The sequence below is a fragment of the Protopterus annectens genome, chromosome 11.part0 (assembly GCF_019279795.1).
Source record: "Protopterus annectens isolate FY-2018-M chromosome 11.part0, PAN1.0, whole genome shotgun sequence".
Lineage (NCBI taxonomy): Eukaryota > Metazoa > Chordata > Ceratodontiformes > Protopteridae > Protopterus > Protopterus annectens.
In genome coordinates this window covers 1,330,827,704-1,330,846,350 of record NC_056745.1, presented here as the reverse complement: position 1 = coordinate 1,330,846,350, position 18,647 = coordinate 1,330,827,704, and the positions used below count along the sequence as shown (strand labels likewise).

Genomic DNA, 18,647 nt, shown 5'->3' with positions numbered 1-18,647 from the left:
TGCATCTATTTCCACAGGTGCTTCAGGAGTTGCTACATCAAGGAACAATTCAAGAAGTTCCTGCGTCCCTCAGGGTAAGAGGGTTTTACTCGAGGCTGCTTCTCTTACCCAGAAAAGACAGCCTATGGAGACCCATTGTGGATCTTTCTCACCTCAGTACTTTTCTGAAAGTTCCTACCTTCAACATGTTGTGTGTTGCAAACCTTGCTTCCTCTTGTTCTTCCTCAGGCTTACGTGGCCTCTCTGGACATCTAGGATGCATATCGTCACATTCCCATTCATCCCCTTTACAGGAAATTTTTGCATTTCTTTATTGCTTCCTTGCACTTTCAGTTCTCAGCTTTGCCATTTGGTACTTCCACTGCCCCAAGAGTTTTCACAAAGTACCTCAATCCTGTCATTGCTTACTGCAGACTTCAGGGCATCCAGATTTACCCTTACCTGGATGATCTTCTTTTTTCTAGCTCCTTGTCCAGAGACCCTGGAACAAATTCTACAGTTCACAATTTCTCTTCTGCAAAGGCTGGTTTCACAATAAATTTCAAAAAGTCCTTTCTTCCCCCCTCAGCGGACCACATTTTCCTGGGGAGCAGGTTGCAGACAGATATCATGCTGGCATCTCTGCCTACTCCAAAAGTTCAGCATCTCATTCCCTACTTTCAAAGTCTTCTCGCTCTTCATTCTCTTACAGCCAGGGAGTTTCTCAGGCTCCTGGGTTTCATGGCATCCACCATTCCCATGCTGCCTCTGGCCAAACTTCACATGAGGAGGTTTCAGTTGTACCGGAAGTCAGGCTGGCTGCAGCATGCACATCCACTAGACTTTGTAGTTCCTTTTCTCCATTGTCTTAGAAAAGAACTCCTTTGGTGGATTCAGCAGATTTCCCTGAACCTAGGTGTTCTGTTGCATCCTCCTTTTCTGACTCAAGTTGTTTTACATATGTCTCCAACCTGGGATGGAAAGCAATCTTTGCTTCCATGAAGGTACAGGGTAAAGAGATGAGAGCTGTCATATTAGCTCTTCAAGCTTTCCATCCTGTTTTTCATCCAGGACCTCTAAGACTGTTTACAGACAATACCACAGTTCTCAGGTATGTAAACAGGCAGGGGTGGACAAAGCCGTACCTGCTGTGCATTTTAACTCTCATGGCTTGGGAACTGGCAGTTCAGTACAAGGTGATTCTTCAGGCAGTTTATATCTCCTCCAGTCAGAATTCTGTGGCAGACAGTCTGAGCAGGTCCATAACTCAATCCCACGAATGGATGATTCACAGGGATGTGTTTCTGGATATTGTCCACTGTGGGGTACTCCTCAAGTAGATCTATTTGCCTCCCCTCTGAACAGACCGCTTTCTCTTTTTTTGCGCCAGTATCCCAGGGCCTCTTGTTTGGAAGGTGGATGACCTATACATTTCTTGGAGGGGGATGTTTCTTTATGTATTTCCCCCCTTTCCTCTCATTCAGAAAGTCCTGTTCAAGATTCAGCAGGACAAACCAAACATCTTGCTGGTGACTCCCTTTTGGCCAAGACAGCATTGGATGTTCTTCGTGTTTCACTGTTGCAGTCATCACATTTGGGTTATCCCTGCCAGGGTAACCCTCGGCTGGCCTGAATACCAGAGGCTTAGTATTTCTCCGTCGGTTGCTGTCGCTTGAGGACTGACGTTAGGTCATCAGTAGTATAAAGTAAGGCAGCCAACACCATTACATCAGTCTTTCTTGCCGTGGAGCCCGAAGCAGAAGCAGTTCGCACGAGTGCCGGTCGGCCACTACCTGAGTTTTCATCTCCAGATTTAAGTCTTCTAAAGCTAAGTACCCTGTTGGGGATCCTTTTTTTTTTTTGCACTAACCAATGTCAGAAAAGGTTAACAATTGTCTCGCCTCTGGAAAGCAAATACCACACCGTGACTTATACTTTTACTGTGTCACTTGTTTAGGCCCAGACCACGACATCCCCCGTTGTTGCTTCTGTGCTTTGTTCAATGCCAGAACTATCCATCGTTGAGCCCTTATTGTAGCCAGATATTTTCGTTTACAGTCTTTGAATTTCGATATGGCTTTGGTAAGCCATCCGACAGCAGATCTTCCGAAAAAACGTAAAGATAAAGACAGAGACAGACCGGACAGGTCCAAACCTACCAACGACATTTTCATTAAGCTAGTCATCAGTCCTCCTGTACTCATGGCACTTTTGCAGCCCCTGATGCCCACTTCTGTTGATTCGCAAGCCGCTACCGAGACCCTGTCGGAATCTGGTATGCTGCAAAACTCTTCTTCGACTAAGGATCCTCTGGTTGTGTCTACCTTGGATGGGTCCGGAGCCGCTGAGCAGGCACCAGCTTCCGAGGAAGTCCTTCACATTACCGAATCTCAGTGCAAACTGACGTCTTCTTTCGCGACTACCGTTCTTTCTAAAACGATAGAGTTTCTTAGGCCCAGGGTTCGAACCACACCCAAGAAACCCAGGTGCCTGCTACCTTGCCTCAGTCTGAAATGCTTAAAATGGCGGAAGACCTTATCATGCTGATCAGGAGAAGCCAGGCTACCCCCTCAAAACGGAAGAGAGATCTGTCCCCTGTAGTTTTGTCTGAACAAGAGTCAGATTAATCTGATGCATCTGACTATGAAGATATGCAACCCCTCTCCACTTATGAGGTTTCTGATGCAGAGGACTCCATTCCTTCAGCCTCTCCCCCAGAGGATTTTTCCTTTGGAGAAACCCTGCATACTTTAAGGGAGCATTTCCAGTGGGTGAGTCAGGGCTACCCTCAGTCTAAAAAGAGAATCAGGGAGTTCTTAGATCTTCTGCAACATATACCCTTGACCATCCCCCCAGTCCTGGATGTTGTGGATGATGTTTTCCTTGAATCCAGCTTGACTCCTGACACCCTACCTCCTGCTCCCAGAAAACTTGACAGGTACTATATAGTCCTTGACTCACACAAATATCTTTTTAAAAATCCAACAGCTGACCCTGAGTTCATTTCTCAAGGGCCAAAAGGGATAAAAGCAACCTCTGCTAAGAATCCCACACCCTCAGACAAGGATGCCCGAGCATTAGACAGATGGGGTAAAAAAGTATACACTTCAGCTACTCTGGCTATCAGGGCACTAAATTGTCAGTTCCATATGCTGACATTTCAGCAACATACCCTGGAACTCCTTAAACAAAAAATGTCTTCCCTTCCTGCTTGGGCAGAGTCTAAAGATTTGCAAGACTTAATGCATTCTGCAAGCCAAGTAGCTAAACACACTGTGCGCTGCGGTTTTGACGCCCTAGAAGCTTCTTGCAGGGCAGCAATCACGGTATCTGTCATTAGAAGACATACATGACTTAAGGAACAACCCCTGCCACACCATGTTAAATCTAAATTGTTGGATGCCCCCTTGCAAAAAGATAACTTATTTGGTAAAAAGGCAGAAGAGGTCTTAACAAAGATGGAAGAAAATGCAAAATCTATGCAAGCAGTTAAGGATTTCTTACAAGTCTAGCCCCCTAGCTTCAGCAGGCATTGTCCCTCCAAGCACTGGTCCTTTCCTGCTCCGAGTAACCCAGGCAGCCTAGGCCCAGTGGAAACAGACCACCCAGACAGCAGCCCCAGGGAATGCAGAGATCTAAGCAGTGGACAACCTCTACTTCAAAACCAGGGAGTTCTAATCCACCCCCTTATGGTAAGAACACACAATGACTCACCTCCTCCCCCCTCTGCCCACCTTCACTTACCCTTAGGAGGAAAACTCTAATTTTACTCAAGCACCTGGGCCACCATAACCAAGGACCAATGGGTTCTGAATATTGTGTTTCAGGGATACAAATTCTTCTTCCGTACTCTTCCAACCCCAAAAGGGTTCCCAGATCTACCACCAAATCAGTGGGCAGAGGCACAAAATCAAATCCTTTCCCTTCTCTTTATGAGAGCAGTAGAGCACGTTCCTGCAGAACAGATAGGCCAAGGCTTCTACTCCAGACTTTTTCTGGTGCCCAGAAAAGAGGGCATCTGGTGCCCCATCCTTGATCTGTCCATTTTAAACACCTTCCTGGTGATCCCAAAATTCAAAATGCTCACCCTCCAGCAGCTGCTACCGATGCTCTCCAAGGACACTTGGCTAGCCACCCTAGATCTAAAAGAGGCCTACCTCCACATTCCTATCAATGAATCATACAGGAAATATCTCCACTTCAGGGCAAGATCTCATCACTTTCAGTTCTCTGCACTTCCTTTGGCTTATCTACTGCTCCCAGAATTTTTACAAAATGTCTGGCTCCGGCCATTGCATTTTGCAGAAAAAAATAATATTCAAATTTACCCATACTTAGACTGCCTTATTCAGGCAGACAGCCAGGAAAAGCAGCTCAAGCACCTGACCTTTGTAAAGACACTACTAATCTCCCTAGGATACACAGTCAGTGAAAAGAAATCTAAACAGGTGCCCACCCAAAGGATAATCTTCCGGAGAGCAAGCCTGGACACAACATCCCAGATGGCATTCCTTACACCAGAGAAACTAATTTTCCTGACAACCTCTTTCTCTCAACTAGCCACCAGGCCCCAGCTATCTACAAGGAAGATCCTGCAAGCTCTGGGGTTCATGGCATCTTGCTTACTACTCATTCCATGTTAAAAAAAAAAAACCAAAGCACCAAGGAAAAAAAGTTTAATAAAAATAAAACTAAGCACTGAAACAGCAGCGCAGCTTTCATCTTGCATGTCATCAGTAAAGCACTTAGTCATCATCTTATAGTTATCTATATAATGTTCTTATAAATGACATCACTTCATGATAAGTCAAATCAAAAATGCAACAAAAACAAAAAAAAAACAAAATACAAAAAAGGCAAAAAAAAAAAAAAATACAGAAGTCAAAAAACAAAAAAAAAAAAAGTTTGCCTGATCTGCATGCATATCTGAAAAATAAAAAGAGACAAAGAGACACAGTATATCAATGATAATAAACAAATAATAAAAAAAACATACAATAAAGGGTAAATGCCCAAAATAAATAAAAAAAAAACAAAAAGGTTATAAGAAGATTCTGGTGTTGAAACCAGCCACAGTATCCTAAATTGAGCTTGAAAAAAAAAAAAAAGCAATGCAACCTGATAAAAAAATAGTACATATACGTAATGAGTGATCCACCTTTTTTTTTTTTTTCTTGGGATATCATGATTTTTGCCTGTTTTGTTTTAACTGTGATATCATGATGATGATATGGATTTGTGAATGGTATTGGTATGAATTGTTGATAATGATTATTAGTGTGTCTAGTGTATCTTCTGTTTCTAATTCTGTTTGTAATGTCAGAGATCCTGGTCAGAGATCCTGACTAGGAAACTGTACAATAAACATGATATCAAATAAAAAAAGATAAATAATCCAGTCTGATCTATAAAATCCTGTCTGCTGTAAACTTGTAAAAAAAAACTGTATGTTTGTAGTACTAGAAAGAAGAAGAGAGATGAAAATTATAAAATTAAAAATCTGCAATGAATCATGCAATAAAATAATGGAATGTTGAGTTCCAGTAGTGTTCTTTGAGTTGATGACCCTGGTTTTTTTATGTTTTTATAGTGTGAAAATAAATTCCCTAATCCTAAAGTTTTGCTAGGAAAAATAACATCGTTCGAGATAGATCTCCAATGGATAATCACAATTCAAGAATTTAAAATATATAATATTTATTTAAATAATGGCACTATTCCTGCCATAAGTGGTGACAAATCTACATAATCTGATTACCTCATTATGAGTTATGAGTATTAGTATATTGTATTGGAAGAGAGATGGATTTAGCATTACTTAATACTTGACTGTTGACTCAATAGGTGGAATAACCTCTGACTGGAAAAAATCTTCTTTAGGAGATCCATTTGACTCTGAAGATCATCCACTGAGGAGGAAATCTTTTTTCATCGCACAAAAACTGTGATTTATGCATGTTCAATAAGGTGTTCATCCATACCGATGAGGATGCTGGGGTAAGCGAGGATACATATATATATATACTCATTCCATGTGCCAGACTGCACATGAGGAAACTTCAGTGGTACCTAAAGAGCCTTTGGTGTCAACACTATCAAGACCTGGAAACTCTTCTCCCTATAATTCCTTGCCTCAGAAAGGAATTTCTTTGGTTGGCGACAGCATGCTCCCACAACAAAGGACTGCCCTTCTCCCCACCTCACATCGCCCAGACCCTCACCACAGACTCATCAGACTACTCTTGGGGTGCACACCTGAATGGCAGGTGCATACAGGGCCAATGGAGCCCTCAGGAAATCCCTCTGCACATCAGTCAAAAAGAGATGATGGCTGTGCAGCGCACCTTGATAGCTTTCAAACCCCTTCTCTCTCCAGGGGTTCTCCTGATCAAAACAGACAAACACCACTGTAATGTGGTACATCAACAAGCAGGGAGGGACTCACTCCTACCCTCTATGCAGGTTGGCCGTGACCCTTTGGCTCACAGGCTCTTCCATGCAACTACACCTGTTAACACAATTCCTACCAGGCTTTCTCAACTCTCTGACAGACCAATGAAGCAGAAACCTTCTGGACCCACACGAGTGGCAACTCAACAGTAGTACCTTCACCCTAATAACTCAGAAATGGGGAACTTCGAAGGTCGACCTGTTTGCCTCCCACACCAGCCATCAGCTCAGAAAATTCTGCACCAGGGAGCATCACTGCATGTCTTGGAAAGTAGATGCCCTGTCCTTCCCCTGGGTCAATCTATTGGTCTGTGCCTTTCCTCCCCTACCTCTCATCCCAAGGGTACTGCTCAAAATAAGGGAGGAAAAACCAAGGACCATTCTTATAGCTCCAGACTGGCCCCGACAACCCTGGTACCCCTTGCTGCGCAGCCTGTCCCCAATGCCTCCATGGCATCTTCCTCAGATTCCATACTTCCTGACCCAGAGGGAAGGGGAATTCATGCATCCCAAATTGCAGACACTCAGTTTGGCAGCTTGGCTTATTCCCTAACCCCGAACCAATCTGCCATTCTAAGTAAACAGGTTATGGATGTTGTCCATGAGGCCAGACGTCCTAGCACCAGAAAATCTTATGCAGATAAATGGAAAAGGTTCTGCACCTGGATCCAGGCTAAGGGAGCCAGTACGGCACAACTCTCCATCCTGGATTACTTAGCTGACCTACTACACAGTGGTCTCTTTCTCCTCTATAAAAATTCATGCCTCTGCTATTTTCTGCTCATTTTCCCACTGAGCAGCCCCTTTTCTCACACCCTTTGATCAAACAGTTCCTCAGAGGGGCTAGCAACTTGAGGCCCCCCAGAAGGGCAACAATGCCAGCTTAGGACCTTAACTTCATCTTGGAAAAACTTACCCTGCCCCCTTTCGAACCAGCTTCTTCTGCAGAGCTAAAATTTCTCTCCTGGAAGACAGCTTTCCTTCTGGCCATCACTTCAGCCAGAAGAGTCTCTGAGCTGCAAGCACTCATTGAGCTGCAAGCACTCATGGCTGTGGAACCCTTCATCATTTTCCATGCAGACAGGGTATCCCTCAGAACTAATCCATCCTTCATGCCCACGGTGGTGTCCAGTGTGGCTCTCAACCAATCCATTCATTTGCCCACCTTCTTTACTAATCCCCAGAACAAGGGGAAAGGATTCTTCACTCTCTAGATGTGCACAGACAGCTCAGATTCTATCTGGACAGGACTAAATTCTTCAGAAAGTGTGATAAATTGCTGGTTAACTTTGCTACAGGGGCAGAAGGCAAAGCCATCTCCAAGCAACCCATTTCCAAGTGATGGCACACTGCATCCATTTCTGCTACAAACAGCATGGAAAGCCTCCCCACACACTCCACTAGAGTAGCCTTCACCTCTGCAGCTTTCCTAAGAGGAGTCCCCACCAGGGATATCTTGAGGCTGCCACCTGGACATCTGTTCAGACTTTTACCAAGCATTACCACCTGCCTGTCTTCTCCAAATCCAGGGCAGGGTTTGCCTCTGCAGTCTTGCAGGGCATCCTAGCCAAGTCCCTAGTTTCCTTGACTGCCTCCACCCATTTCCTCAGCTTTGGGAATGTACCCAAATGTGATGACTGCAACAGTGAAACATGAAGAACATAGTACAGTTGTGTACACTTTCCATAAATGTAGATGTTCGAGTGTATTCACTGTTGCAGTCCTGGTTTCCCTCCCTCCATCCTCCTTTATTCTCTTTCTTTCCTTACAAGGGACATATTGGTATTTATTTTCCACTGGTGGGGTTTTTCCACCAGAACCTGGCCTCCTACTTTGAGGGCTCCTGACAGGTTAGGGCAAGAAAAACTGATGTAACAGTGTTGGCTGCCTCACATTATACTACTGACGACCTGACATCAGTCCTCAAGCAACAGCAACGGATGCAGAAATACTAAGCCTCTGGTATTCGGGGCGGCCAAGGGCTACCCTGGCAGGGATAACTCAAATGTGATGACTGCAACAGTGAATACACTCAAACATCTACATTTATGGTAAGTGTACACAACTGTACTTTCCTCAGTCTTCTGCATTTAGCCAAGGGCAATCATCACAAGTTACCTCACAGGGTAGACCTTCTCACACAGGACAAAGGATCTCTTATCCATTCACATCTGTCAATTCTGCATGTGACTCTGTTGGTGATAGGCTTCTGATTCCTTTCAGACACCTTTTTCCTGAGGATGTGCTTAGGGTACTACAGGAGGCCAGAAAACCCAGTACTAAGAACTCATGCTTATCTAATTTGGTGTCATTCGCAAAACCTGGATCCACTGTCTGTGAATGTTCCATTGGTTCTTTCATACTTTGGCGAGCTCGCTGCTCAGTGATGGCTTAGCTTATCTAATTTGGTGTCATTCACACAATCTGGATCCACTGTCTTTGAATGTTCCATTGGTTCTTTCATACTTGGATGAGTTTGTTGCTCAGTGATGGTTTGGCTTACTCCTCTGTGAAAGTTTGTCTGCCTTTTTCTCCCCCTTTGGCTTCTAGATTAGAGGTTAAACTCTTTCTTAAAGGCATCCTTCACATTAGACCTCCCAGGAAACCTGTTCCTCCTCCTTGAGATTTGAACTTTGCTTTAGAGAAGCTGACTGTGGCTCTGTTTGAGCCTGCAGCTACATCTTCCTTGCAACACTGTACTTTGAAAACTGTTCTGTTAGTAACTTTGACTTCTGCCAGAAGGGTATCTGAGCTTCAAGCCTTAATGGCTTCCCCACCTCTTCTGATTTTACATAAGAACAGGGTTGCTTTGCATACTAATCCTTCCTTTACTCCCAAGGTTGTGAATGAGTTGTTTGTTAACAATCTATTCATTTGCCCACCTTTTTGTCCTTCTCCACAAGGAAAAAATATCCAGCAAGAAGACGACCACTTCCAAATGAACCACCACACTTTATTCACATTAAGCGCTTTCCCCTCCAGTACAGAGGCTTCATCAGAACAATTTACTACACACACCCAGCCATTTAAATACCCACCCCCAATTAACCAATTCACTTTTAATTCACATTTAAAAATATATGTACCAATAAAATCATCCACATTGTCACAAAAAAAGCATAAAAATATATATATAAATTCACCTTAAATAATTTAAATAATTACCTAAAATGTAAAATATTTATATACATTGGTACAAATTGTGACAACTTTTTAAAAATAAAAACAAACAATTCTAAAATAGTGTTGCACATGTTAATAAAAAATGTCAACCCGAAAAGTAGCCAAGTTTAAGAATACTAGCAATACTAATCGTCTCATTGATGCCTGGATACTGAGTGGCATTGAATAACAATTGTCACTTCAGTTCCAGCACATCCAAATGGACGTCTAGGATACTTCCCTGCTCATCCTTAACCAACTGTTGTACAACTAGAAATTTAAACCCATGACCTGGGTTATCTTTTATATGACTATAAAGAGCACTTGTAATTCTACAGTGTCTTAAGTGTTTACCAATCCCAAGTTTAAATTTTCTACTTGTTTTGCCTCTATGAAATATGGGGCAATTCTCACACTTGGCCATGTAAATCACATTATTACTGTTACAATTGTAATGCCCTTTGATGTTGCTGGCTTTACCATTCAGCCTGCATTTGCCCTTAGTTTCCAGTATGTATGGACAAAACGTACAAGTATTACATTTGTAATTACCAGTCCTTCTATTAGTTGTTACTTCATGTTTTATACCTTCCAAAATGTTTTTTATGGATTTATCTCTGGTTAATTGGGGGTGGGTATTTAAATGGCTGGGTGTGTGTAGTAAATTGTTCTGATGAAGCCTCTGTACTGGAGGGGAAAGCGCTTAATGTGAATAAAGTGTGGTGGTTCATTTGGAAGTGGTCGTTTTCTTGCTGAATATTTTTTCCTGTTTTTTTGCTTCTATGTTCATAGACAACTCAGATTTTATTTGGCTAAAACTAAGGCTATCAGGAAATCTGATAAGCTTTTTGTTTCTTTTCATCCCAGGGCTCCGTTGATCATAAAACAAGGTTCCGTTGATCAGTGATGTTGCTTTTAAGTCCAAGAAGGTTCTTGTAAACACAAAACCACCAGTAATCCAAAGTAGCCAGTGTTACTGTTTCTTAAAAACACCAGAGCAGTTCTTTTAAAAGCAGGTGAAAAATACCTGTAGTGCAGTTTATCCAAAGTATAAAGCAATTCTTGTAAAAGCAAAGCGTCAGTAACCAAAAAAAGTTTAAATCCTAGTGCTTTCGTTTCTCTGCTTCAGAGACCTTTTCAAAGATCTTTGGTGGTTTTGTGTTTACAATAACTTTCTTGGACTTAAAAGCAACATCACTGATAAACGGAGCCTTGTTTTATGGTATGTTTTTACTTGTTATTGGAATAAATTGATGAAGAGAACATAACAAAGCTTGGGGGACTTTCTTTTTTTTTCTTACCAAATGATTGGTTTAAGAGATTAATAGTATTTATGCTCTTCAGAAACAATGCTTAAAAGATGGACTGTAACTCTTTTCTTTCCACAGAATGGCCCCTCACTTCTGCATGAAGCTGTTCCAGGTGGAAACATTGAAGCTGTGAGGTATCTACTTGAAAAGGGTGCTGATCCAGATGTACAAAACAGTGTAAGTGCATTTTATTTGAATGTTTTTATTTAGAATGTCCTTAGTAGCTATAATACATATAAATAAATTAATAAATAAAATTAAAACTCTTTTGTTGGCATGGTAATACAGACCAGTACTTTTGTAGTATGATGGATTTGCAGGGAATGTTGACTGTTGGCAGCTGTCCTTAGAGGAGAACAGGGAATAAGTATTATGGAAGAAGTTTCTTACTCTTGAAGAAATGTTACATCCTCTTTCAGTACACTAATTGAGTACTGCTTGTGGTTATGGAGTCTGTAGGACGGAAAACTGATTACACACCAAGGTACTGGTAGACTAGGGCATTTTGTGTTAGTATATATGACTCTTCCTGCAGAATTATTTGTGTTTAGGACCTGTGTTGGTTTGATGAACCTCTTGTTTGCTCAAGACATTTGCTCTGATTTAATAAAAGCAGCTTACATGGGTATATTTTTATATGCAACAACTTTGGGGTAAGAAGACAAGATTAGAAGGGGTTATGGACAGCTGGAAATGAGCATTAATACTCGCTGAGGTAAACAATGGGAGCTCAACAAGAAACAGTATGACAGGACATGCCATGGGTAAAGAAACAAATATTGCTGTATTTTCAGGTTATAATTGCATTCCTTCCCTAACTTAAGCACCTAGGTTTTTGGCTGGTGTTGTATCCGCCATTCACACTACTGGTTTCAAGGTGCACAGCTTTCAGTGATCCATTGGACATCTGTGAGTGCTGCAAGTGCTGTTTAACAGTAGTTTTGTACCCATTCACTCAACTCAATTGGCTGAGTTTCTTTTCAGTATGGAATTGCACTAGTTCCCCATGTGGGTTATTGTAGTTTGTACATATTCCTGTCAGAATGCTCAGACAGAATGAGCTAACATGGAGGACTTTCAGAGTAGGTCATGTCAGTGGAAGCCTCCATCTTCCTTTTTTGTGCTTTAGTTTTTATTATGTTAGATACTGACTCTCCTTTTTCATATTTTACACAGCTGTACATTATGTTACTATTCATTTTTTTATTTTAAATTTATTTATTTTTCATTTGTTAACCGGGCAAGTGAACTAGTCCAGTGACCCTTTTTAGCAATGATGCAAGCCAGAAAGCCAGGTGCAACAAATAATTGATATACACAGACATATAAAAGTACACTAAAATATGTAAATATATACAGTTTTATTGATGAGACTGTAGAAGTACAATAAAGTAAGTGAATAAAATAAAAGCATGCTGTTGTCAACAATAAATTGAGATTCTATATACAAAGTACAAAAACATCATGTGCCCTTTCATATATTTTCACCAGATATGATTCTGTTTAAAGTATGTTGTACATTGAAACTTTGAATAGTTAACCGAGGCATAATTAGTAATTGTTTGCTGAATGTTGTGCATGTTAGCTGAAGTGCAGTTACTATTCATTTATACATATTGCAATGTTCCTAAATGTTACTATCTAATGATAAACTGTACCCATTAAGCCAAAAGTAAATAGGATAAAGACAGCAATTATTGCTTACAGGCATTAAAAGTGGTATATTACTGGGTTTACTATCATTTGTGCGATTGCACCTTGTGCAAGTTATTGCATTCCTGAACCAAAGAAGTGAAAAAAAAAAAAGAACGACTCCAAAATATATCGAACGTGGAAGGGGAGAATGTTGAATTTGACATGTTTCGAACATTTGCCACACTTCCACAAGGTGTAGTGTCCTGCAAAACACAGCAAAAAACATTTTTCCATGGGGGGCAAGCCCCCCTGCACCCCCCACACCCCCTGCTGCTTATATACACACTCCGAGCTTGCACTACAGTGAGGGAAAGGATACATTTCTTGAGCCCCACTGTAGTGCAATCTGCATTAAAATGAAATTCACAACAGCGAATGCTGTAGTGCATTCGCTGTTGTGCATTCAACATTTTTTTTTCGTTCTTTTCATACTGTCAAATTGGGCATTCAGACAAACGTGAATCGAACAAAGTCTGATCGGCCTTTTGATAGTAAACCTATTACTGTATGTACTATGTCTTCCTTGTAACTAAACAAAGTGTGTATAAACCTTCTCCATAGCCAGGTTTATATAAAGTATGTGTAAACTGCCAGGGTAGCCAGGATGAAGACTATTTCCCTGTGAAACCATCATTCTCGGTGACATGGGGCCATTTGTCTTACACATCCAGGCAGAACACTTCCTTCTTCTCTTGCTGTCACCCTTACAGTTTCAAACTAGTCAATGCACCTGCTAAGTTCAGCAAAACCACAGGTAAAGAAACGATTCTAGACTGGATCTTAACCACTAACCAAGACAAACTAACCAAATCTGGAATTCTGCCTTTCTTAGTGACTACCATTTCATATATGCCATCCACACACCCCAAAATATTCCAAACCCAGTTTATTCAACTTCATTAGGAATCTATTTAAATTTAGTAAAGATATTAATAACCATAAACACTATAACTGGAGCATATTAAAACATCCACCTTAGACAATGCCATACATCGTTTCTATTACATCTTTCTAAACATCCCAAATCAACAAGCCCCACTCAGTAAGAAAATAGTTAAATCTAATCCTACTCCTTGGCTAACACATATAACCAAAGAATTAATGAGGTGCAGAGATAAAGAATGGAGTACCTGGCAAGCCAACAGAACTCTTGCATATTACCAGTCGTGTTAAAACTTGCAGAATATAAAAAAAGCTAAAGTAATCTCTGACTATATGTCCATCCCCCTACTAATTGAAACCAACTTCATCATAGCCTGCATCTTTACTACCCATTTCATCAATACAGCTACAACATTAACTTAACACAGCCCTAAATGAGTCCCACCAGCCAAATCTTCATCTACCAGCAACTCTGTTATCCAGCCTGTTCCTCAAGGAAGCAATATCTCACTAAAGCAAAATCAGCCATCCTAGCCTCAGACAATTTCCCTGCAGAATACCTCAAACTAGCTGCTGACACTATTACCTACCATGTCTCTATTATTATAAACAGAGCTATGCAAGAATCCCTGTTTCCCCTACCTCATGGAAACAATACTGTATCCTGCCACTCTGCAAAAGTGGCACCTCTGCTAATCTCCAACTTTAGATCCATTGTCATACTCTTTACTTGTCTGAAATCCCTGAGAGATGCATTTGCTCTCAACTACTAACCTGTCTTATAAACAACAATCTTTTCTCCCCATTCCACCATGGATTTTGCCCATCCCACAGGACTGACACTTCTTTTCTTTTTTCCTTAACACAATTCAAAAATGCAAAAACAAACTTACCTTGTGTTATTAATCTCCAGTGACTTATCAAAAGCTTTTGTTAGTCTGTCACTCAAAACTACTCCGCCAGCTCACATCCCGTGGTCTCTCTCTCTCTCTGTCATCTCTAGAATAGTTTAACACATGTCACTAAAGGACCCTAGAGTGTAAAATGGTAACGGTGTAAATCCATCTGTCTTTCTGTATCCATTGGAGTCCCTCAAGGCTTACTACTTGGTCCCCCCTTTTCAACATATTCATTAACAACCTTCCATCTGAAGTAGTTGACATAATTTGGTCTTCAACCTGTGGATATTTTGATCCAAATCGAATCCGAGACGGCTGCATCAGTAGCATCTGATCTGAACTCCAAGCTCCTCCCCTTACCCATAATGCTCTCCTGTTTCCTTCCTTCCCTCAGATCTCGTTTGCAGCTGAAAAGCTACGCATTGTGGTGGCAGAACTCTAGGCTGTATTTTGGGTAAGTGACTGCTTTTTGGGCAGTCTAGGGTAATTTTCTTTCCCATCCTCTTTTAATCTCTCATACCGTGTTAGTCCATCGGATATAAAAAAAAAAAAGTTGTTGTAATTAGTATAGTCTCCCTTTGGCCCCCCTCTCCTTTTTGTGGGTGTTTGAGTATCTGCGGGTGCTAGTTGTGGTTATTATTATTCCTAATATGGCTGAGACCCCCAAGCCAGTATTTAGGAAATGGACGGACTGTCGCAGTGGTGCAGCAGTAGCGTTGTTGCCTTACAGCAAGAGGTTCTCCCGTTCGATTCTCGGCTTGGGTTGGGAGTGCCTTTTGTATGGAGTCTGCATGTCCTCCCTGTGGTCGAGTGGGCATTTGAAAGACATACGTTGAAGGCTGGGTGTCGGGCTGGCAACTTGACACCATAAAAACCAACTGCCAATCATTAGCGGACTGTAGTTCCACTGTGGCGACCTCTAACTGGAAGAGCCGAAAAACAAACAACAGTAACAACAACAGAGTGTTGGCCATAAGCTCTCCCCAGCCGATGGCCACACTCTGTGCGTAGTGTGTTTGGGAGCAGCCCATTTGCTTACCTCCTGTCCTATTTGTGCGGGTTTTAACCTGCGGGCCATTAAGGACAGGAGGGCCAAGCTGGTGATGAAAGCCCTGCTCCCTTCTTCGGGGATGGCATTCCCCATAACCACGGCGTTGGCGGCCTCTACTTCAGCTGCTTCTGCTTCCTCTCCTTCCCAGGCCTCTGGGACTCCAACTCTTGCCATGAGGCCTGGCGAAGGCGGGAAAAAAAAAAAAGACAAATCTAGGAAGTGGTCCCCAGACCACTAGGCACTGGCGGGGCCTCCTGCCAAATCTAAGACCCCTCCTAGGCCCAGTACTCCTTGGCTCCGATTGCCCAGGTTCTCTCAAGAGCCGGAGGTATCTAGGCCCCTATCTAGAGGTTCCCCTCATCAGCACTCCGGGCCAGTGTCTGTGGCTTCTTCATCAAGGTCAACCCATAGTCTTAGCAAGGGAGAGATAGGATGATGCAATAGTTCATCCGCACCCAGATCCAGATGGAAGTCTTGCCAGCCCCATCCCCCTCTGGAGCGGGGAGCTTGCAGCCTTTCTTCACCCCCATAACTCCTTCTCCGATCCAACTGTCGTTTTTCGAGTCTTTGGATCCGAAGACCCTCGGGGTCGGGGGGTTGGTGCTGATGGTACCTTGTACCTCAACGCCAGCCATTGCCTTGAGTGTGTCGGATCCGACTGAATCGGATCTGAGGGGGCAGTGTCAGCTCTGAGCCTTTCGGAGCGCAGTCTCCCCCTTGGTGTCTCTGCTCCTGCAGTCTCAGCTCCAACTCCCCCGTTGGATCAGATGGGAGGGGGCTCCTTTGCTTGTTTCTCAGGAAGTGTGCTACCCCTCGGCATTTGACGTGGTGGAAAAGGCTCTCTTGAGTGCATCGAGACGCCTGACCATCTCGTCCTTGGATTCCACCCTGACTCCCTTGGCTCTGAGTTCGGCCCCGACCTTCCTGTCATCTCAGGGACAGCCCGTCCTCACTGTGCCTCAGGGAACTCCCATTCAAGAGCAACAAGAAGTTTGCTAGTCTCCCACAGAGAGTCCCACTGAGGAGGCTCCTCGCAAGTGGACATGCAAAAGGAGGCACCTGGACTCCTCTCCAGAGTCTCTCACTGATGACACCGACTTGGAGGAAGGAGAAGGTTCCCCCAGGTCACCCCCCAAAGATGTCTCCTTTGGAGACATCATGGAACTACTTCGCTAAAGTGGAGGGTGGTCCGGACAAAAATAAACCCTGGATGAGTCTGTGTTCCTAGAGGAATTCAGCATGGGCCCATCTACCTCCTGGGTGTCCCCTCCTGCGGACCCACTTGTGGACCTAATAACATCTCTGGCATGGAAGGAACTGGACACCGTGGAGCCTATTCCCAAGCATCCAGATAAAATACTCAGTCCCCTACCAGACAGGACTAGCTGGAGTAAGGGATCCCCAGTAGACACTATGATGGTGCTAGCAGCCACAAAGAAAGAGCTTGTACAGGAGAACTCTACGGTCCATCCTCCTGAGTGGGAGTCAAGGACTGTGGACTGTTTGGGGAAGCGGGTGTATGCTTCAGCAACCTTTACCATAATGGCACTGAAGTATATGGCACATGTCATCTAAATGCAGCGTGACCTGGTTAACGAAGTCGCTGAGTTGCCCCTGGAGTCCATATCGGCGGAGGGCAAGAAGGTGTTCTCCGCACGAATGGCCACATACATGGTGCTTAGGTGGGGAGCCAGTTCATTCTGAAGTTCATGTAAAACGCAGGCTGGGATGTTGTCCGGTCCCATGGATGCTGTATATTTGGTTTTAGAGAGTGCAGCTTTTACCTGCATAGATGTGATTACAGGGATTCTGCATTCTTCCTGTATAGATATGGGCCCTTTAGGGGTGAGGGGGGGGGGGGTAAAGTTAGCACTGAACCTATCTGCCAGGATGTTGGCAATATCAGTTGGTTCTGTAATTTTCATGTCATTGTGCTGTAACTCAGAGCAGATCTGGGTGTTGCCATTGAGATTCTTGACATAGCTATAGAATGCTTTGTGGTTATCCTTAGAATCAGTGGCGATTTTGTTTTCATAGCTAGCTTTGGAAGATCTTATAAGGGATCTCAGCTTCTTACTGAGACTGACTGAGCTCCTCCACTCATGGGATTTTACTCTCTTTTGCAACAGTTTCTTCCTTCTGTTGTAGAGTTTGTTTATGGCAGGGGACCACCAGATTGGTTTCCTTTTTTTGGAGGATAGCGTCTTGGTTCTGTTTGGGATAGCACGATCCATGCACTCGTGTACCGCACCCACAGACTCAAAAAAACATGTTTAAAACATCATGGCATGATGTTTCCTACACTTTAACAGCACTCTGGGATTATTTACAGGATTTTAAATATTTTTATATGTAATTCCAGACTGACCACCTGGAGGCTGGCATATTGACGTGGTTTGGGTAAATCAGGTTGCCATCCAGTATCCCAGAAATCATTGTTTGGCTCAAAAATGTTACATCATGCAGGCCTCCGTTTGCCTAAAGTTCCTGTCATTTCATAGATGTTGCATGCGTACAAAGTACTGAGTAAAATAGAACAGTGTAAGTAACATTCCCTGCTGCTGGATGACTACTTAAAACAGAAACAGTGCAAATGCCACAAAACACACTCAAAGTGCTGTTTACTGTTGCCTTTTTTTCTAATTTAGTTTAAATGGCACTAATTTGTGAGACAATGACTTCCAGTCCATTTACTTCTCCCCTCCCCCATAACACTTGGCTTCCCTAGCTGTCAAAGTCCTGAGGGTAATTTGACCTGGTAATTCCATTGATTGGCAGATCTCAGAAGGGTGCTTGACTGATGTAATTTAATCTTTGCTCTAGCATTTCCTTTGTTAGAGGGGACATTTATTTGCTGCACTATAGCCATGGCCTTACTTGACTGCAATCACATCCAGTAAGGTCTTGCACCAAGGAGCTAAAGAATAAAACATTTATACTATTAACCAGTTTAGATCTTTATTAATTTAAGTGTTAAGGTATCACTTCATGCTTCCATCTTGTTAAAAATTGAGATTTACATGTGCAAAGTGTGTTGGTATGCAGTGTTTGCCTTCATATGTTTTTACTCCACTAGTTGGTTTGCAAAAAAAACTTTTGCAGTGTCCCTGGATTTGTCTTTGTACATACAAACCACATTGCTATATTTTCCCCTTCCTTTTTCTTGTGTCCAGAAGTCACTTATAACAAAGTAAATTTTTTATTGATTTTTTTTTTTAA

The 18,647-nt window shown here is 42.7% G+C and overlaps 1 protein-coding gene across 3 annotated transcripts in view; it reads left to right on the top strand.

The window, feature by feature from the left end:
* LOC122815837 (death-associated protein kinase 1-like) overlaps positions 1-18,647 on the top strand; it is a 913,045-nt gene that overhangs the window by 453,136 nt on the left and 441,262 nt on the right. For all 3 annotated transcript variants that reach the window (XM_044088647.1, XM_044088646.1, XM_044088648.1), the window contains one exon: positions 10,980-11,078. In XM_044088647.1, the coding sequence (XP_043944582.1) occupies positions 10,980-11,078 (99 nt within the window). The remainder of the gene's footprint in view (positions 1-10,979; positions 11,079-18,647) is intronic.